This window comes from Balaenoptera physalus, assembly GCF_965194825.1.
Source record: "Balaenoptera physalus genome assembly, chromosome: 1".
NCBI classification, from domain to species: domain Eukaryota; kingdom Metazoa; phylum Chordata; class Mammalia; order Artiodactyla; family Balaenopteridae; genus Balaenoptera; species Balaenoptera physalus.
The window spans coordinates 96,054,514-96,076,220 of NC_138882.1; the positions used below are offsets into that span (position 1 = coordinate 96,054,514).

The window sequence follows — 21,707 nt, forward strand, 5'->3', positions numbered from 1 at the left end:
GTGGCAACCAGGAGGTGCTGACTCTGTTTGCTTAGCTCCATCTATTTACTCAAAAGTAACCCATTTATTTTCCTTTATCAAATAACCCGTCCTCTCCTGCCTACGTGTGCAGGGGAATTAATACCCCCCTTGATCCACGGAGCCAAGGGCAGCTATCGTGCCATCAGGTCCAGCGAGGCCCGACCACCCACAGCCGAAGGTCCTGGACTGGGCTTCGGGCTCCCCGGCCCCAGTTTCCTCTCTGCGTCCAAGTCGTAGGGGGATATGGGCTCACTCCCTTGGCCTGTCCGGGCCCAACGATGGAGGCTGGGGCTCACTGTTCGATGCAGGGACCAGGATGGGGGTGGGGGGTTCCAAACCTCGCTGCAGACTCAGCACCACGAGTTCCCCCAGCTGCCACAGTTCTACCAAAAAAGGAGGGGGCCCGCTGGGTCAGTGCTCTCCCTGAAGGGAGCCATCCGTGAGGGCAGCCCATAGCGCCCCAGGTGATTCCGCTCACCCCGAGGGATCTCCCACATCCCCAGGCAAGTCTCCGAAGCTCACAAACCAATCAGCTCAGACTCCTGCGACAAGACAGCCTTCGAAGGCTCCAGAGTAGCCATGTGGGGAAACGGTGACAGCAGCCTTTTGTTCACCCCCCTCACAGGGGGGCCCTAGGAGCTTCCAGGTTCCTTACCAGGGCCCTAACATGATCCGGGCATGTGTGTAGCTCCTCTTGTGCTATCGGGCACCCCTGAAGCACAGCAGGTGTAAAGCAAAGCCCCTGCCCCTAAGGGGCCTCCAGTCCCTGGACGGCATGGGAGGGCCCAGCTGCAGCAAGGCAGGGACTCGGTAACCCCTGTGAGCAGCTCAGGGACAGAAAGTGCTGCAGGGGTGTAGGGGAGATATGCTCTGTGTGGGCTGGACCCTGGGCAAGGATCCCTGTGAGGGGCATGGCCCTGGGCCCTACAAGATGCATGGGATTGTCCAAGCAAAGATAAGAGGAGGAGGCATTTTGGCCAAAGGGACCAAAGATATACCAGCCAGTTGGAGCACAGGGTTGGCATAGAGGAATAGAGAGAAATAATCAGGAGGAGGGAAGACAGGACCCAGTTGTTGAGGGTTCGGAATGCAAGCTGGGAAGATGGGCCTTGATTCCAGAAGCCGAACAAGGGGAGCCACTGAGAGCGTGCAAGCAGCAGTGCTGGCCTATGAAAGGCTTAACTTCACCAAATAGTCATTTCCTCCTGTGTGCAGTAGGGATACTAAGATCACCTAGCTCACAGGGCTGTGGTGAGACTCACGGAGATAATTTAGCAAAGGATTTGGCGCCTGGTACGCATGCAATAACCTTGGTTCTTATTCCTGTCATTGAGTCTGAAAGGGTTTCTCTAAGTCTGGGCAGGATTGGAGAGCTACAAGGAAATAAAGGGAGCTGGGGGCCTCCTTGTACCTCGGTGCCCCCGCCAGAGATGGAACATTCAGCCAGGTGCTCTGCTGACCCGACCCCTGCTGCATGAGGGGACAGTCATACACCCACAGCACCTGTCACGGGCCACTTCCTGTGTCTCCCTGAGGGAGAGGGAGATCCTGGTGCCTTCTTTTAACCGGTTACACCCCACTAAACATGGTGCCTCTAGCAGGTTCTCAGCAAATACAAACAGAAGAACAGGTGAAGTTGTGGTCTAAGGTCTAGAGGAGCCAGGGTTACCTTGAGATGCTCCCTAGGTGGGCTGGGAGGGCGTTGCTCTCCTAAGGGTCAAGAGTCCAACTGTGTCTCCCACCAGCCACGCAAGCCTGGTTGGGCCTTTACACCCAAGTTTAAACACTGAGTTCTCTGTGAGATGGAAAGAATAATGACAATGCACCCTGCCTTGCACAGTGGCTGTGAGCCTCAGAGGTGGAGCTGCCCATCACAGAAGAGCTTCGTGGGGCACAGGAGCTCGTGGGTGTTGGTCTTGGCTCTTGTGCTGGGGTGGGGGTGGGGGTGGGGTAGCTCTCTCTACTGTGTGTCCAGCTCTGCCCCAGCCAGACACCACCCTTCCACCTCTCACACCCACCCCCAATACCCCCGCCCCCTCCACCTCTTCACCCAGGGAGCCGGGAGGATTCACCAGCTACTCCTGGGATTTGATTCACCAGGGGGTTAAAAAAGGACAAATCCTGGGCTAGGGAAAGGGTGGGTATCAGTGCCACCTAGGGGAGAGCATTGGGACCACAGGCTCTGGAAGGGGTGGCGGGTTATTCTCCAGGTGAAGCCAAGTATCAGGGGTCTCGGAGTCCCCAGTAGAGGGTGGTTCTTTGTGAGGAGAAGGGACAAGAACCTTGGAGCCACCCTTGACTGCTCTCTTTCTCAAAAGTCACCTCCTCCAGGAGGCCTCCCTGGCTAGCCTGTCTAAAATTTCAACAACTATGGCCTCACCCATGAACATTTCATATCCTCTTTCCCTGCCTTATTTTTTTCTCCTTGATCCTTTTTACCAACTTACTTACCATCTTTCTTGTCCTTTGCCCTATTAAAATGTAAGCTCTGTTAGAGCAGCGATTTTTGTCTATTTTGTTCTTTTCCATATCTCCAGTACCCAGAGCAACACCTGGCACATAGCAGGTGCTCAATTACTACTTGTTGACTGACTGAATGAGTGAACAAATGGATATCTGCATCTGAAATCAGAGCCACCCCAAACCCCGACCTCCTCTTCTTCCACCCTGGGTCTGGGAGATTTAAGAGAGGAAACATCTCCATGGCTTGGAGCCCCACACCAGCCTCAGAGCCTGAGGGAGAGGTTTTGCAGTGACAGCACCCTCCTCCACCAGGCGTGGAGCAGGAAGAGGAGACAGTCCAGCAGGGTGCTGTTTAATTCTACAGCTGGACACGCTTACCATCTTTGACGTTTTCCTGTTCCCTGTTGCTCAGAAACTTCCTAGGATTGGGATCCCTGGTCATGATGATTCTAGGGGCAGGAGAGGCAGCAGAGTGTGTGCTCCATGCTGGGTTCACTTCTGAAGCATGACCACATTTAAGGACAAAGCGGATCCAAGACCTGGCACAAACTTGAAATGACGAGTGTACGTCTTCTTGGTCAGCACCATGTCCTGGGCAGGTCCTGATTCCCTGTGCTTCCACACTGAAGCCTGGAAGTTGGAGTGCTAGATGTGTTTCAGGAGAGGCTAGGAAGCTGCCAAAGCAGAGGGACTCACAAAGAATGACTGAGCTGAGAGCTAGAACCAGATATGTGGGGAGAGGGGACCCCTGATGGCCAGAGTGGGTCTTGTACAGAATACTGTCATGACCCCAGGCCAGGCAGGATGGGGAGTCAAGGGGTCCAGTGACTGAGAAGCCTAAGTTGGAGAATAGGGCTGGACCCCAAAAGGCCTGGTGGTCTGGAGGCTGCAGCCAAAGGGCATAGGTAGGGCAGGTGAGGCCAAAGCAGGAGGGGGAGGACCAGGACCAGAGTCTGATCAGAGCTCAGAAGGAATACTGAAGGGGACAAATTCTGCTGAAGAGCCAACGTTGCCTTTTATACCCAGTGACTCTCAGCATAGAGGCCAGAACGTCAGGCCTTAAAGACATAGCACTCTCCCTCAGAGAGCCTTCTCCTGGGCTCCGGAGTGGCCCTGCAGCTGCACTGGAGCTGTGTGGCCCTCATCTGCCCTCTTGTCTGCTTCTTTGCAGGAAAGCGTGGATTTGGGAGAGATCATGTTCTCCCTCTGCTACCTGCCCACAGCAGGCAGGCTCACCCTCACTGTGATCAAATGTCGGAACCTCAAGGCGATGGACATCACAGGCTACTCAGGTACCTCTCCTACCCAAGCGCTTGCCAAGTGGCCTCCCAGCAGCCTAGATATTAGGACGTGGAAAGATGTTCAGAGAGAAGGGGGAAGAATTGTCAGTATTCTTCGAACAGGAGCACGGCCCTGCAGGCAAATGGCCTGGCTTTGAATTCCAGTTCTGCCTCTTCCTTGTGGTGTAATGCTTTGGTTTCCTGATCAGAAAAAAAAAAAAAAAAAAAAAAAAAAAAAAAAAAAAAAACTTACACAGGTTGCTTTAAAGATAAATGAGTTAATTCACGTAAATGCTTAGAAATGTGCCAGACACATAATAAGCAGTCAGTAGATATTAGCTATTACTATCATTCTTTCTCTTTGAGGATGGAGAGAATAAGAAGCAAATAAATAGGAGAAAAAAATTAAGGAACATCTTTCTAGTTTGTGTGAGGCCTCAGTACTTCTAAGGGTTATGTCAAGTTTGAGTGTCTTAAGTGTTTGTAGGTCTACGCAGCGACGGCAGCCCTGCAGACTGAGTCAAAGGAACAGAGGCGCTGAAAAGCAAAGTGCACTTGTATGTGAGGTTTTCCTGCAGGGCTCTGGGCCTCTGTCTCAGCACCAGGAGAGCTGCTAGGTACAGCAGGAGAAAGAAGTCCTTTTCTAGCAACCGAGGAGATGCTTGTTTGGATGCAGCCTCAGAGCCTGCAGGCTGGACCCAGTGTCAGAGGTTTGATCCTTTTCCACGATTCTGCAAGTCATTTGTCAGAGAAGGTTTTTGAGTTTTGATATAACAGAGGAGTCCCAGGAGCCTCCTTCCCCGTGTCGGCTCAAGTTAGCCCAAGGGATGGGGTAGAGCGTCCCCAAGAGCCGGCACGTAGAACAGCCTGGGCTGCACTCAGTAGCAAATGCAGGGAAAGGCTTGGTTTGTTTCCCTGGACCCCTACCCAAGAGGCTCTTCTGGAGATTCCAGTTAGCAACATAAATCCACGCCAGCGGTGCCTCTGAACTTGGCTGGGAGTATATGGAAGATTTTTTCCTTTTACTCATTAATTATTTCCTTAGTGTAACCACAGTTGCCATAAAGAGGTGACCGTCTAGCTGAAAACATCTGGGCCCAGGCCCAACTTGGTGCATTTGGAAGAAGATGAGATATTAGGCCTTGAAATATGAGGTTTCAGGGAAGGGTGGTCAAGAAACGCTGAAGTAAGGTGTATCAGTTGTGGCTTTGAAGCCCTCAGAGCCTCTGCTCTCAGCCCGCACTGTCTCTCTGCAACACTCATACCTTCCAGGCCAAAAGCTGCCCCAGGTAGCGCCTGACCCAATGCCTCTAGCGCCTGACCCAATGCCTCTAGCGCCTGCCCTGATGCCTCTCCTTCCACTGAAGCTACCACCACACGTCAGGATGTGGTGCGCGGCTTAAAGAACCTCCTCCGACACGTGCAAAGCTCTTAGGCAGCAGGAAGCTGGCTTCCTCCAAAAATACAACCAACGTAGATTTCATTTTAATATCAAAATAAGTGTGTGCAGGGACGGAAATTCACTGAGGACTCTCAAGACTGCTGAAGGAAATAGGATGTTGCTACCCAAGTCCCCACACTATCTCCTCTGGTGTAATTAAATTGATGTGCTAGAGAGAGGGCTTACAGCGAAGCCGCCAAGGTAATCGTAAAGGCTGTTCCACATCAGAGGGTTGGAGGTGAGAGACTTTTCTCACGCTAAGTTCTAACCTCCCTCTCATGATTGCCTGTCTTTTCTACCTGGGTTTGGAATCTGGTATTAAATCTCAGCTTGATTCTGAAAATTCAGGGGTCCTCTTTTTGCTAGGGATTTCTATTTTGTTCACTGAGGTAAGCAAGTGTCTGGGACAGTTCAGGGGACACAATAAGCATTGAATAAGTCTGTATGGAATGATGAATGAATGAATGAATTTATAGGATAAAGAACTTTGTCAGAGGGTGATGCAGTGGGGACACACCTGCCAGGGGCCTCTCAAACTACATGTCCTGTTTTGGAGGATAAGTTTGAGGTTGCCTTCAGCCCAGACTGCTTTGATGTTGGACTAAACTAGGGAGTGGATGGAGCCCATTAATTGCCTGTTCTTGATTTATATGACTTTGACCTCTAAAACCAAGGATCTTCCTATTCTCCTTGATCTAAACTAGTCGTGAATCAATTCTTTAAGCCTATCCACTAGAACCATGACAATAAAAAATAATACAAAATAATAATAAGGATCAGTATACCCCAAAAGGATGGTGAGTGAGTAAACACACCCACCTCTGCCACATCTGGTCCGTACTGCTTTGAGTCTAGTGGTTACAAATGTAAACTTTGGAGTCAGACCTAAGTTGAAATCTTAGGCAAGTTTCTTGATCTCTCAAACCTCAATTCCCCTATCTATAAGAGGGGGATGATGAATATTTTATAGGGTTGACATGAAGTTTAAATGACATGATATGTGTAAATCTCTTAGCGTGGTGCCTGGCACATACTACATGCTGAACTATGATGGCCCTCATGACAAGGAGGCTGAAACACACTGTTGGTCTTTGTGTCCCCTCTCTCAGCTGCGTAAACATCATAGGCTGCTGGAGAGGAAAGGGCCTCAAAGGTCATCTGGAGCCAGCATTCCATTAGAAGCACAGGCTTCTGCCCTAGAGCAAAAACCCTAAGGAAGAGTCCTCTCTCTGCTTAGCCTCTTGGATGATGGTGAGAGCATGGGTTCCTTCAAGGGAAACACCCACTGACTTTTATAAATTAGATATGCCTCATACGAGTGACTAGAGGTGGGGAAGGAAGCTGAGTCTCTCCCAGCTAATCATCAGGCATTTGCCTAGTGGCCCGTGGGACAGATGGCTCTGTCACATCTTTCCAAGCCTGGCAACATGGAGGTTTGCTCCGCTGTGGGCGTGTATGGAAACAGGCATGGCAGGGGATGAGGCAGCACTTGGGCAGCCTCAAGCCTGAAGACGCTTTCCAAGGCAATGTTCACACTTCAGGAGCATAGAGGTTGCCAAGTTAACAACAGGTCTCGGAGGTAGCTATCCCACCCATCTGCTTGGACCTAAACACTGTCCAGGGCGTATCCATAGAGAATGGAGGTTGCGGACATGAGAAAGCTATCTCACAGCAGATCTAGGAACTCCTCCTTCGTTTTTACTGAACATCCTCCTGAGAGAGAACTCTTGCAAGTGGGTCGTCAGAGACAGCAGGGTGATTAAACACCTCATGGTCTCCCCAGGTCCCCCATAAACCCAAGTGCCCCCACGGCTAAGGCACAGCTGCTGCTGTCACGTTGGAGAGTCCGCAGCACATGTGGGCATCTACAGAACTGCCTTTAAGGCTTGAGTTTCTGATCCCATGTCACGGCTCTCTGTAGCTTCCCCAAAGCTGTGCACCTCTTCTGCCACCCGAACAATTCCCCGGGGAGCATGAGCGCCTCGTTGGGTACTTGGGTGCCCAGGAGTTAGAGCCATACGCCTGTGAATGAGGAGCTGGGAGCGGCTGCTTGGTCCGCACCTCCTGACAGAGTCACAGGAGCCCTGGCTTCTGGACAAGCAGGTGTCTCAGCACATCAGTGTCTCAAAAGCTGTTATTACCTGTGAGTTGCCCTCCCGTTTCTTGAGTTGTGCAGCATAAATAACAATTATGATGGTGACTGAGACACCTGAGCGATGAGATACAATCGGTGTCACTTCACTTGGATGAGTAGAAAATTTCGGGGTAGGAAGCTGACCATGAAATACCATTCAGAAAACTAAAGAAGAGACAAGGATGGGAGGCACATGGGAGGTCAGTAAAAAGACATCTCCTCTAGGGCTGGAGAGACTCCAAGATCCCACTGAGAGATGAAATGGCAGCCGGCCACCCTGAGTCCCAGGAGACTGCCTCACTCACTCCCCCGGCCACGGCCCCCTCCTCCTCCACTACCCAGAGTGGGCAGGAAACAGCTTCCAGGGAGGCAGAGAGCAGGGCTCCTACCCCCTCCCTGATGCCGGATGGAAATGAGCTTGATGGGACAATGAGACCATAGTCCTGTCCTCAGGTAGGGAGGACCGGACAAGCATCATGACTGTCGCTGTTCATTTACTCTGTCTCATCGCTACTCCTCGGGTGTCATCGATTCTATTTTTACCCACTTTATGCTTTGGTTAATAATGCTGACAAGACCCCCCAGAGAAAAGGCTCCAAGTAGGTGAAAGGAACAGAGTGCCTTTGTTCAGCTTCCCCACCCTTTGGAGCCAGCCAGCCACCATGGAGCTGAGATTTAGGGCCGTGAACTGCATACCCACGGGCAAGTATCCTGTCTGATTTGGGGCCAGCTTCCCCATTAGTGAAAGTCCGTTAAGCAGTCTCCTAAGAAGCCTGAGGTCGCCAAAGACTCTGTGTTTATCAAGCACAGAGCATCCGCAGAGACAGGTGTGCTACATAAATACAAGGTGGTTTAATTATTTTAACAACCCACTGATACCATCTGAGAATAACAGTAGGTCTGGGGCTTCCATCCTTCTGCTGCACATGATGTTTAAGGACATCTGTTTGACACACTCCCTTCCCTTCTCACCGCCCCCATTGGCACAGATCCATACGTCAAAGTGTCCCTGCTTTGTGATGGGCGGAGACTGAAGAAGAAGAAAACCACCATAAAGAAGAACACCCTCAACCCCGTCTACAATGAGGCCATCATCTTTGACATTCCCCCGGAGAATATGGATCAAGTCAGCCTGCTCATCTCGGTTATGGATTATGATCGGTAGGTACAGGTCCCTGAGGGCCACGATCCCCTGCCCCTCGTCCCCACCCCAGTGCAGCACAGGGCTCTTTGACCTTGGACCTTGTGGTTCATGGCTCAGACACTCATTGGTCTTGAATCTGGCTCTACCCAAGGAGGGTACAGGAGTTTGAGGAAAAGCATGGATTCCCTCCCAAAGTAGAAGCTCAAGCTTCACTTCCCAATGGGCTCATTTCCATCAGGGGCTGCCCCACCCATCAATTTCCCTGAATTCACTCCCGACTATTCCCATTCCTCCATCTGGCCTCTGTCCTTTAGAATCCCGCCCACCCCACCCTCCCCTCATCCTCTCCATTTCCACTGCTGCTACCACTCCCACTTGGGGATGTCTGTGCAGCCTCCTAGCTGACCCCTGCCTTCATCACTTCCTGCCTCAACCCAGCCAACACACCAAGGCACACCTTCCTAAAAGACCACTTTGTTCCTGGGCCTGCCCCTCTCAAGAACCATCAATGGCCCCTGCTGTCTGGACAAGCTCTTCCCCTGGACTCTCAAGATCTCCCAGATCTGGACCTGGCATATCCATCCAACTTGATTTCCTCCACCTTGTATGTGTTTCTTCTCTACCACTTTCCAAATCCTGCATCCCCATCAAGGCTGGCTCCAACACATTCTCCAACTACTTCAGCCACTGTGACTCCTTCTCTCCAGGTGTCACTTTCACTGAAGGAGAAAAAAAACATGCAGTAAAGCCTCAATCCAGGATCTTTAGCACAAGTTCCCGGACATAGTAGATGCTGGGTGAACAAATGTGAGTGATGACTGATGTTCTTGCTGAGTGAATAAATCACATCACAGCCGCTAGGTATGGAGAAATGGTACTCAGAGCAGGTTGATTTATTTCCCAATAGCGCTAATGTCTCAAGTGCTCGTTGAGTCAAATAAAGGAAGAGACTTAAACTCTCCCACTCCCCCAAAGTCAGGCCATCTGCCCACCATTCCTGAGATTCCAAACAAGTTTAGAACCTTTTGCTCATCTGTCTGTGTCCAATGTCCACCCAAGGAGGCTGGGCAGTATTTCACTGCCGCTGGCACCCTGAGGCCCTGCCAAGCATCTGTTTACAGAGCTCAGCATTCTGAGTTAGACCTGTGGGGCTGAGCCCCAGACCGTGGGACTTCCCTTTCTGAGAGCATGTCTGGTCACCGATGCCGGGCCCTTTGTTTCTCCCTTAGAGTGGGCCACAACGAGATCATAGGAGTCTGTCGTGTGGGGATCAATGCCGAAGGCCTGGGCAGGGACCACTGGAACGAGATGCTGGCATACCCGCGGAAGCCCATCGCACACTGGCACTCCTTGGTGGAGGTAAAGAAATCCTTCAAAGAGGTGGGTGAGGTCGCGCTTGGCCCTTGGCATGTTTGCTGCATGGCAGCGTGGGCTGGAGAATGGCAGTTGGCTGCTGCGAGACCTCGCCTTTGTGTCCTTGGGGGGCGCTGGTGTGGGGGTGTACACGCTTCTCACCCAGGGTGTAACAGGCAGAAAGGAAATGGGGGAAGATGGTGGGAAACGGCTTGACAAAAAGCCTTTGATGTTGAGTATATTGAAAGTGACACTGAGTTCAAAATGGAAAAGAAAAACTTGGAGGAAGCCTTCCCAGCAGCTCACTGTGCCAGGCCCGGAATGCTTCCACGAAGCCCCTGAGCCAAGTCAGTCCTTTCAGAGAGAGCCCCAAGAGGGTGAGATCAGAACTTGGCAAGAAATTCTACCCCTGTCGATGCAGTAAGTTCCCTGAGGCTCTAGCCAGACAGTCCTGGGGCAGTTCTCACCGCGTGGATGGAGCTGGCCAGAGAGAGGATCCTACCCTCGTGAATGTTGTTTCTCCCCATTGTTGGAGAAGAGAGTGTGGCTTCAAGGTGGCCCAGTTTCCAGCTGGATCCCAACAGATATGGACACAGCACTGCCTGGGAGTCCCGAGACTTGGGCTCCAGCCCTGGACCTTTCCAACTTGCAGCATAATCTTGAGCTAGTTATTGCTCTCTCAGCTGCAAAGAAAATGTTCCTTCCAGTGACACAGTCTGCCCCACCTCCACCAAACGGCACCAATTTACCATCCTGCCGTTTATCACCTTGGTGGTCCTCCGGCCGGCTTTTTCTTTTTCTTTTTTTTTTTTTTTGCTGTGCAATTCCATTTTCAAGATGATTTTGTGTGTGTGTGTGTTAGTTTCTGCTTTATAACAAAATGAATCAGTTATACTTATACATATGTTCCCATATCTCTTCCCTCTTGCATCTCCCTCCCTCCTACCCACCCTATCCCACCCCTCTAGGTGGTCACAAAGCACCGAGCTGATCTCCCTGTGCCATGCCATTGCTTCCCACTAGCTATCTATTTTACGTTTGGTAGTGTATATATGTCCATGCCACTCTCTCAGTTTGTCACAGCTTACCCTTCCTCCTCCCCATATCCTCAAGTCCATTCTCTAGTAGGTCTGTGTCTTTATTCCCGTCTTACCACTAGGTTTTTCATGACCTTTTTTTTTTTTTCCTTAGATTCCATATATATGTGTTAGCATACTGTATTTGTTTTTCTCTTTCTGACTTACTTCACTCTGTATGACAGACTCTAACTCCATCCACCTCACTACAAATAGCTCAATTTCGTTTCTTTTTATGGCTGCTTTTTCTTAAATGGTTTGGGACATGGGGGTAGCCAAGCAAGTTTTAAACCTCATCTTGTTACTTCCACCCATATCCTAGAAAGCCAGGTGATCATTCACTCATTTTAATAGGTTTCAAGCCAGGAAGTCTAGAGAGTTGTATAAAAATTGGACAATCTACTAATAAAAAAATTAAGCCACATGGCCCCTCAGCTTAAAAACAGAGTAACCCCTTCCCCATGTTCTGTGACACAGAAAAGGTGTGGGCAGCAAACCCAGAGAATCTGCCAGCTCCTCCTCCCTCTCAGGGTGGTCAAGCCTGCTGGCACCTGTTGCCCGCAGTGTGAGGCTTCACATTTCTGTCCGGTGGTTGCCTTGATTTTACCACAGCTGTGGAGCTTTAATGAGTGAGGCCAGCCCCTCAGCTCCTGGGCTCCCCTTTCTTCCAGAAGGCTCTCTCTGCAGGGTGTGGGTGGGGTACACACAACCAGCCTGCACCTACACAGGAGGCAGCCAGCGGGCATCCAGCGCCTCACCGACTGCAGGGCTGATTCAGTCTAGGGAGGGGGTGTGGCACCCCTCCTTTTAAAATCCTTTGCAGGTATTTAAGGATAGAATAAGTATACTAAAACGTTCAGGATGGCGTGGGGCAGGGGCAAGGAATGGGAGCTGAGGGGCCTCTGATGGGCTGCAGGGCCTCAGGCACCTCACTGCCCCACCTGGTCTTCAGTTTCCTGGTTGCTAAAATGAGGGGGTGGGCTCCTCCCATCTCAGCTTTTCTAGGAAACTCTGGCCCAAAATGACAGGACGACAGGTGGCAGGTGAGCCCACATCTTGCATCGCCTTTCTGACCTTGAAGATGCAATAATCCATTGCTGTTACCGGGTTAGTCTGGCCACACAGACTGGAGTAACCAGCCAACAGTGGCTGGAGATGGGGATGAGGTGCAGGGTAGCACAGGGGGGCTGGGGCTCGGCCCCAGAATTGCTCTCCATGATGAATACCACCTAATTAAGCCAAATAATTGATTTCAAGTCCTGTTTCTTTAAGAACTCTGACTCACAGGTCCAGACTACAAAAGAAAGATAAAGTAGAACCAAGCCCTTGAAAATGAATATTTGATGAGACAGAAAAGGGAAAGTAACAGTATATGGAAAACGAAAAGAGAATAAATTGATTCATATCCTTTGGGTTTACTTTTTTCTTGACCTCGCACACCAAGTTCCCGAGACTTTCCCTTCCCCCACTCCCTGGCCTTCCATTTTCTGCTCAGCTGATCATTTCTCTGTATGAAGAAGCTGAAAATGACATTCACCTTGGCAACTTAGGATTTCTTCAGTACAAATTTGTAAAAATGTGTACCTACACTTTTAGCATCCATAGTTTAAGTACCTTTATAGGGATGCATCTAAAAACCCACTAGGATAATATTAAGTAAACCCGCTTTGTGTTCATGTGATGCATTGTACTTGAACATTTATCATCTCAATCATCCTTAGAGCTCCTGCCTTCTTTTTGGTCCTGTTCTGGACACTGAGCAAGAACCTTGCTCCTGGAACTTGTTTCTCTCGTTTGTATAATACATACAAAAATCTTATTCTCCCACTCCTGGGAAGATAAATGGCATCATATCTAGAAAGCACTATATTTATATTCCACCTTTCTTAGAGGAGTTTCAAGTGCTGTGATCATTTCTTTTTTATTAACGAGAACAGAGGGCACCACACTGGCTGGTTTGTTTGGGGTTTTAAAATTAGGCTGAAGGAACAAATTAACTGAAAAGGTATTTTTCCCTGTTGGGATTTTTTCATGAATAAAAATTGATTAAGCCACAGTGAGCATCCGTCCCCAGCAGAGGCTGTGGCCTCTTTCCTCTCAGCACTCCTGCCCAATGCTACGTGCTGTCGCTGTTACCACACACAGAGCCCAGGTTGACCAGCGATCTTCTCCAAGGCGGTTTACTATGAAGGGTCAAATTCAGATCATCTGCCAGAGATTTTAGATCTCTGTTGGAATGTCACACATTTCAGAACAATAAAAGATCTCACTGGACCACAGCCGCCCTGGAATAATCATCCTCATTGGTGTGCGGGGGACCAATTCACTGCTATTCCAGAGCCACTATGATAAGCCTGCAGGAACCATTCATCTTCCCATTGTCCAGGAACCCCCATCTCCTCCCTCTGTTTATCTTCACAGGAAAAATCAGGGGCTGGCAGGGGAGCCAGTGTGCCTTCTTCATTTGTCCTGGATAAACAATTACGCTCCGTGGGACTTCTCTTGGAGCTATTATATAAAGGAAAAAAGATGTACCTGTGTAGCCATTTCTTTTTTTCTCCTCTGAGCTGGCCTATCAATCAGGTTGTTTAAGAGGCATGCTTACCCAGGGGAGAAGCCAGTAATTACAATGTACCTTTCACCGGCGTTAAAGGTTGTAACAGAAAAAGTAGAAGTTCTAAAATGAAGATCTGTTAAATGAAAGCATTAGTAATCATCTTATGTCACCTTCTGGTTAAGAAACACTTGAGTCAGAAGTCACAGTGGGCTCAAAAACCAGGCATTTATTTATGTAAAATATTTCACCAGGGAAACCCTCGGTTGTGATTTCACTCACGTGGATGCTGCAAGCAGAGAGACTGCCACCGGAGTTAGGAGTAAGTACCTGGTATGGCACCAAAGAGGTTAGGTTTCTTATTCCATCGTGTGTCTCCTTCTTCTCCCGGTGTGGCCAGGTGCAAAGGTGGCCACAGGATGGAGCAGAGGAAACACTGAGTGTGGATGGAGTTAGGAGACCTGGCTTCAGATCCTGGCTCTGCTCCTAACTAGCTGTGCATTGACTCCTCTGTATCTTGGTTTTCTTATCTGCAAGAACAAGAGAGCTAGCCTGGATGATCCCCCAGGCCTGCCTTCGGGTTTCGCATGCTAAGATTGCTCAGGCCCAGGTCACGTTATGGTGATCATCAATACCTGCCTGTCCAGCCTTTGATCAGTTGTAAAGATCTGCAGGTTGGCCTGTCCAGTGGGTACTAAGGGACCATGAGGGAACGAGCCCAGGGACAGGTAACAGAGGCTTTCCTAAGAGCCAGGAACATGAAGGCGATCAGCAGGTCTGGGTCTCTCCTCTGCGTTGTGGGTTCCCACAGGAGATGCTGGAAGGGATGGTCTAATCCTTAAGTGGCTCGGCTCTGTCTAGAAAGGGCTGTGTTGTGAGGTGGGGGGTGGAGGAGGGACCGCGTCCTTTCCCATCCTACCCCTACACATAACACAAAGGTGTAATCCACTTCTCCTCAGCCCCATCCCTCCACATGGAGACCCCAAAAGCCCATGAGAAGCAAAAGGGGCTGCACTTCAGCTTCAGAAAGGCCATCTCACCCACGTACCTAACTTCTCTCCCCGGAACCTTGTCCCGCAGGCACCTAGGAGAGTATTGCGTCTTCTCTGCTCACAGAAGGGATGGGGGGAGCAGTGGACGCTGACATGCTTTGAAGTTATACAGTCACCAGACGGGTCTAGAATATTCACAGGGTCAGATCCTTGTCCAGAAAACATCGCTCCAGCTCTGCCTGGCTTTTCAATGTAAAGAAGGGTTCGATGGCCCAAGCGCGGGTCACCCATCCTCAGCCCTCTCCTCACTCCATTACACCTCATTACATCACCATCTTCTCAGAGGGGTTAGAGTCGGGCTGAGGGGGTGGCAGCCTGTGAGACAGGAGAGGGAGGAAAAGAAAGGTGGAGGCACCCGAAAGGGCAGGGGGCTGCCATCTCCTCCCACCTCTTCACAAGTTGAGTGTGAAGTCCCCCGGGAAGCACTCAGACTGAAGAGGAGAGCCCAGCGCTGAAGCAAGATCAGGGCTTTAGCTGTACGAACAGCTCCCAGACAAATTGCTAAGAATTCATGATTGCAGGATCTTGGCAGTAAGGGCATACTCTGCAGACGGCCTCTTTCGCTGCTAACAGAGTCCGATTTTCAGCGTGAAAAATGGCTGAAGCATTCAGAAATGGTTCGGTCATAGCACCTCATTAACTAACACGCACGCACGCACGTGCACACACACATGCACCTGCACGCATGCACTCCACACGCTAAAGAAAGCTTTCATTATCTCTGCAGCAGGTCTTTTCTAAAAATCAGGCCTTCCAAACTAGAAGCTCGAAAGCTGGTCTCCTTACGTTTTTGCATGGCTAACAGCAAAATTCACGAAAGCTTATGAAAAGCCGGGAAAGGGTGAATTCAGTGCATGGGCCGGATGAGTTTCAGAAGTTGAAATGTACATTCCCTTGGCAACGGGTAAGCGGCTTTTTCTCCTCTCCGCAGTGGCAGGGCCGAGCCGCCAGCTTCGACAGCGAGAGCTCGTGCCCGTCTCCGAAACCACCTCCGACACCCTGAGCTGCACGGCGGAAGGGCCACACCAACGAGACTCAGCAGGGTTCTTTTTGCACTTGTTCAACCGTCTAAACACAGTGTTGTGCAGCGGCGGCAGTAGGGGCAGCGCCTCTCACTCCAGAGTCTTAGCTGCCCCATGTAGGTCAAGGCCGAGACAATCGTCGTGTGGTCAGATCTGTCTTAGTCTTTTCTGTCTCCCAAGGTGATATTTTTCTGGTTCTTTCACTTTTTATGGATCTGCTGTCAGGAAGAAAAGAAGAGAAAAAAAAAAAAAAGAAGAGGGGAGAGCCCTGACATTGGTTCTATTAAATACAGTGTAAAATAGTCATCTTTGAGGGGGAGGTGGTTTGAGTTTCTGAAATTTTGTGTCTCCACTGACCTCCGTAACCCTGGAGGAGAGGGAAGTGGGATGGGCAATGGCTGCTTTGTTAAGTGGGCTTCGGGAAGGTGCAAATCTGGCGAAGAGCCTTTACAAAGGCTACTACTTACGACTCTTAGAAGCTCTTTGCTGATGTGACATAAACCGAGATGTGGACTCCTGGTCCCATGTTGAAATTGGGAGCACTTCGAGCTGTCTGTGAACCTTCAGCTGGTCGTGCAGGGCTCCTCGCTCCCAGTCCTCCAGAACGTTCCTCCTGAATTGAACATGTCTTGATTCCTCATGGGAACTGAGTCACTTTCTTTAGGAATGATTCTGTTGAAACGAACATGCCATATGTTTTCTGGCGCACCACAGTTAATGACCATATTTGTTTGAAAACAAGATCTTTGTTCTCAAAAACAACCTTCATTGTAAAAAAAAAAAAAAAAGGAAGCACATATGTTCTGGAATGATTTCTGCGTTATACATAGCTTTATAGTTCCATGAAGTATCAAGCAACTGTTTAAAATGCCTAAAGAGATCAAAGAAAAAACTACATGAAATGTTCTTTTCTGAATGGGAAGTTTTGAAATCCAAGGAATAGGTGTAGTCTATCTTTTTATGAACAGTACCTTCTTGATTAAAACCAAGTCAGCTTAAGTCTATTTCAGCCCCCTTGACTCTAGGACAATGTTCATCTTAAACTTTAGTTCTATAGATTATTAAGGACTTCAGTGTTTGTTTGTTTGTTTCAGTGGTAGTGAAGGATTTTTTTTTTCTTTAGATCTCTACCGTAGGTCAAGTTCAGTTTAGGAAAAAAGAATGTTTGAACTATTCTGTATTGTAATTGTATATTTCTGTTGAGTTAATAGTGGCCTTCCCACCAACCCCCTAGGACTAGATTGATTTGCTCCATCTCAGTCTGTATAGCCCTGGTAGATGTGTGGGTGGGTTTTCACTTCAGTTTGTGGCTGTGAAATGCCAATTTCCAGAGCTGTGTGTGTGACTGGCAAGAGGCAAGTCTGCTGAAGAAACACTTCCTTCAACAATGGCAGGTCAAGAACGTAAAAACTGTTCACACACCTTGTGTCTCACTCTTTACATATGTCACATGCTTTAGGAGCAGCAACTCAATAAAGTAACCCTTGTTTTAAGCCAAGTTATCAGGTTTCTGTGCTGATATAACTTTGGGTAGTGTCTTCTAAGTCTTAAAAATGACCAGATTGGGCAGGAGGTAAGAGGATATTGTGGCAAAAGTAGTTTTCATCTTAAAAAAAGAAGTTTCTGTGCTGATATAACTTTGGGTAGTGTCTTCTAAGTCCTAAAAATGACCAGATTGGGCAGGAGGTAACAGGGTATTGTGGCAAAAGAAGTTTTCATCTTAAAAAAATGTAGATAAACTGAGAATTCACCCTGTACTGAGCTTTAGGCTAGGGGTTAATGTGTCATTGGTGTAAAGATAAGTTTTCTCCCCAAATGTCTTGTGACTGACAGGCCTTCCCAGTCAAGTGGTCTTGCGGCTGGATGTTCTCTTGAGAGAAGAAAAAACTCAAGGTCATGACAAGACTTCCAACAGGCCATGAACTTCATTCTGTTTCTTGACTCTAGAATGACCCCATCAAGATGGCCATCTCAATCATTGGGCAGGTGCTGGGGGGTCCTGCAACTATGAAGGGGGCTTTGACTTTCCAGCGTCATAAGGAGCCCAGAAATTAGTGTGAGGGGTTCCTTCCAGAAGTGAGCTTGAAATGCATGTCCAGCTGTCATCTTCAAACCTGTAGGCAGATGGGGAGGACTGCTCTAACCTTTTGGAGGAGGGAATAGGATCAGCGCGAATCACGGCAGAGTCACTGCTCTTAGGCATCCCTTTTATGTCCAAGCAGCAGTCTCACACGAGCAAGCCTCCCAGTGGCTGTGAAAAATCATTTCCTGAGCAGATTACGGTTAGTCTCCACACCACCCTGACCAACTGCCACCACTCCCGCTACGGCAGTTTTAGTAAATGTCTACAGGCTGGGGAGCCCACCCCAGGGAGGCTCTCAGCTCCTGGACCCCCGCCTCCAGCATCCTCAGGGGAGACTAGTCCTCAACCCAAAGCACGAATGAAACCTGAATTTCTGCCCATTTCATTGTCTACCCTGATCTCTCTCCCTCAAAGATGAGCATAAAATGATTACAAGTTGCAGAATAAAATGAAATACAAGGTTGAGTCATTTGTCAGCTTCCTCTGCCACGAGTAACCTCTTTCTTGGGTTGCTGATGTGAGCTTCGCTGAAGTCATGATAACCAGGGCCTTTTGTACATCGATGTTTTTTTGAAAGTGCAAAGTTCCCTTTATGGAGCACTGTTTCTAGGCTGAAGAATTCTTCTCCCCTCCCCTCCCCTTACACTCAGGATACGATTAATTGCATCGTCATTTTAAAAAGTATGTTGTTAATCACTGCTTTGTGTCTTCCCACCCTTGTCACAGCCTGGAGTTTTTATTCAATTAAATCTCCTCTTGCCCATTTCTCTTACCATCGTACATTCCTGAGGTTTAGCAGTCAGCACACACACAGGGCACTGGAAAGCTTTTATTTTTAATCTGTGTTTCACATAGATAACCACTTCCCTTCAATCAAGGTACAGTGGAAGGGCTTGTTCATATTTTATTCTGCCCAAGGAATACCTGTGTACCCCGGAAGGCTGGAATCCACCTGTGTTTTGTCAGGTTTGTAGCTCACAGAGCATTTGGTACACGGGGCTCTGCTGTTTTCTAAGCTGTTCAGCTCAACAAGCAGCCACTCCAGATGCTGAAGCTTCTCTAGGGAAGGGGTCACACACTCATACTGGGAAAGTGCAATGCTTTCGCCTACCGGGAGAGGAATCCTGCTAATTCTCATAAAACACAGCTTGAGAAAATCCTGTTGCAGACTCAAAAATTAAAACAAAACCAAAAACATTCTAACTTAATAGAATATCCTCTCTGCTCACCCCCAGCTTTTAATTAATTTAGAAAGCAACCCATAGAGTAGAGAGTGGAAGGTACTATCTCTTCCTGCACATCTGCATCTAAATTACTGACACTCCACAGTGACATGACACCAAGGGAGCCAAACTGCTGAGAGAAGCACTCTGTTGCCCAAAGATGCAGCTTCCTCTTGCTTCGACTTCCCATCAGGTCACCCACCAGCCGCCAGGATCTGATGATGTGCTAGTCACATCTAGAGCAGATCAGCCATCAGGGTAAATGCGTCTGGCTGGCTGCACTGGGTTATACAGCAGTAACAACATTCAGATTTCAGCGACTGAAAACAACAAAGGCTTATTTCTTATTCATGCTAGATGTTCATCACAGGTCAGCAAGGGGGGGCTCTGCTCATCGGATTGATTCAGGGGAACTCAGGATGACAGAGCAGCCAACATCTCAGACATTGCCAGTTGCCACGCCCGAGGGTGGGTAAAGAGCACTCGGAAGGGTCTCATCCTGGCCTCAGTGCTCTGGCCCAGAAGGAACATATGCCACTTTCCTTCACAGTTCATTGCCCAGAACTACTCATGTGGCCTCCAAAACATAAGGGGTTCAAGATCCCACAGGAAGAAGAAGTAGAAATATTTGGTCATCAGGACTTGGTAGGACCACAGTGAACTTCACAGACCCGTGAAGTGTGACAGCTACTGAAGGGCTGATTCCGAGAAACTAATAAAGGGAGACTGTGGTCTATTCATTTTCGAATGAAATCAAGGACTGTACATTGAGTCACACAGCTATATATTGGGCCACACACCTGTGCTAGCCTCAGACTTGAATCTTGCCCACAAAAAGCTTTTTAGTCTAGTAACTTGGTAACATAAATAACTCTAGTCCAAGGTAGAAAGTGGTAAATGCAGGAAGGGAGGTGAAATAAAAGGCTACAGAAGTCCAAGAAAGAATACCACAGCTCTGCAGATTGAATGACAGCTCAAGGAAAAGGGGCCCCTGATCTAGACTTTTTAAGGATGGGTAGGACTTGGGGATGTGGAAGTTGTGAGGAGGGGGCACATTCCAGGCTGAGGGGTCCGTACACATGAAGACCCGGAGCTGAGGAATTCCCAGGGCTGCCAAGCCACCTGCATCCAGGGGAGACAAGGAGGCCCCTGAGAACCACCGCCCCCTTGCTTGCACTGGTCTTCCCAGACAGAATGCTGGACTTCTGGCTGAGAAGCGCTCCTTTCCCCTACCCTGGCCCCCGCCTACTTCTTGCCAGCTGCCTCCACTGGTAAACAGACTTGCTGCCCACCCCTCATTGGAGGCTTGGCTTCTGCTCCCAAAAGGGCTGATCACCTGGAACTTCAAGACTTGCCTGAATCTGAGACTTAGTCCAGCTACCACACCTCATCCACTTACCCAGTCTCACCTCCTCAGGCTATTTCTCAGCAACAAGCCACTCGGGACTTTATGATTTGTCCTGTCCTGCTCTGCTCCTCTTTGAAGTAAGCCCTATCCTGATGTCTGATCTTCTAGCTCAGGGAACAGGACTGGCCTCTCCCTGGCTTTCCTTTGGCTGGTTCACAGTTGCACCCCCCGCACAGCTGTGGCAAGCCCATTGGGAGAGACTGGAGACGAAGAGACCAGCAGGCAGTTGCAGCGGTCCAGTCGAGAGTGGACCAAGGGCTCGGCTAGCATAGGCAGTGCACAGGGAAACAAGGGCACATGCACAGGATGTGGTGATCAGAGGTGGAAAACACCACAGAGCTGACAGCTGAGCAAATCTGGAAGAAGGGAGAGGGAAACGGGATTCAACGTTGTTGGCTTTACACTTGAGGCACCAGAAGAATGATGGTGCCTTCCATGGAAACCAGAAACTCAGCAGAACAAGAAAAAAACTGATGAGTCCAGTTTGGGCCCAGCTGAGTTTGAGATGCTGGAGGGATGTCTAGCAGGCAGCTGCAGTCCAACATGCAGCTTGGCTGAGAGGTCAGGCATGAGATGTTAATTTATAGAAAGCTTACACACCAAAATGAGATGTGAAGACAGGAGGCTGACGCTGCCACGCCAATACAAGGAGAGTCTCAAAGAGATGTTCTTCAGGACCTATCAACATTTAGAGGTCAAGGAGAGCAGAAGTGATGTGAATAATAATGGAGGCGTCCCCAAGTGAAGCTGATCGACGAAAATGCTAATGAACAAAAACATCAATCAAGGGCTTCATAAAATGCTTCTTCATAACAAGTTAATCCAAAGTGCTTAAACGTAACTTGACTCATTAGTCTATTTTCACCCACATTTGCAGGGACCCACCTCTTTTTTTTCCACCTCAGCTATGCTCTTGCCTTTTTTTTTTAATTGTAGTAAAATATACATATCATAAAATTTACCATTTTAACCATCTTTAAGTGTACAGCTCAGTGACTTTAAATATATTCACATTTTTGTGCAACTATCGCTGCCATCCATCCACAGAACTTTTTCCATCTTGCAAAACTGAAATTCTACACCCATTATTTAGCAGCCCCACCACTCCCTCTCTCCAGCCACTGGCAGCCATAATTCTGTTTTCTGTCTGTAAATTTGACTACTCTAGGTACCTCATAAGAGTGGAATCATATGATGTTTATTCATTTTTATTTTATTTATTTTTTGGCTGCACTGCACAGCTTGCTCAATCTTAGTTCCCTGACCAGGGATTGAACCTGTGCCCTCTGCAGTGGAAGTGTGGGACCCTAACCACTGGACTGCCAGGGAATTACCATGACATTTATTCTTCGTCCTGGATTATTTCGCTTAGCAGAATGTCCTGAAGGTTCATCCATGTTATAATACGTGTCAGAATTTCCTTCCTTTTTAAGGCTGAGTAATAGTCCATTGT

At 48.8% G+C, this 21,707-nt stretch overlaps 1 protein-coding gene across 9 annotated transcripts in view; it reads left to right on the forward strand.

The window, feature by feature from the left end:
- Nucleotides 1-17,038, forward strand: part of SYT6 (synaptotagmin 6) — a 72,878-nt gene extending 55,840 nt beyond the window's left edge. For 5 of the 9 annotated variants that reach the window (XM_082459393.1, XM_082459390.1, XM_082459391.1 and 2 more), the window contains exons 4-7: nt 3,656-3,776; nt 8,329-8,500; nt 9,713-9,863; nt 15,450-17,038. In XM_082459393.1, the coding sequence (XP_082315519.1) occupies nt 3,656-3,776; nt 8,329-8,500; nt 9,713-9,863; nt 15,450-15,521 (516 nt within the window). In that variant the 3' untranslated portion in view covers nt 15,522-17,038. Of the gene's footprint in view, nt 1-3,655; nt 3,777-8,328; nt 8,501-9,712; nt 9,864-13,720; nt 13,789-15,449 lie in introns of all 9 variants that reach the window. The other 4 variants (XR_014262873.1, XR_014262875.1, XR_014262874.1 and 1 more) reach the window with 2 other exon arrangements.
- Nucleotides 17,039-21,707: the final 4,669 nt, after the last annotated feature.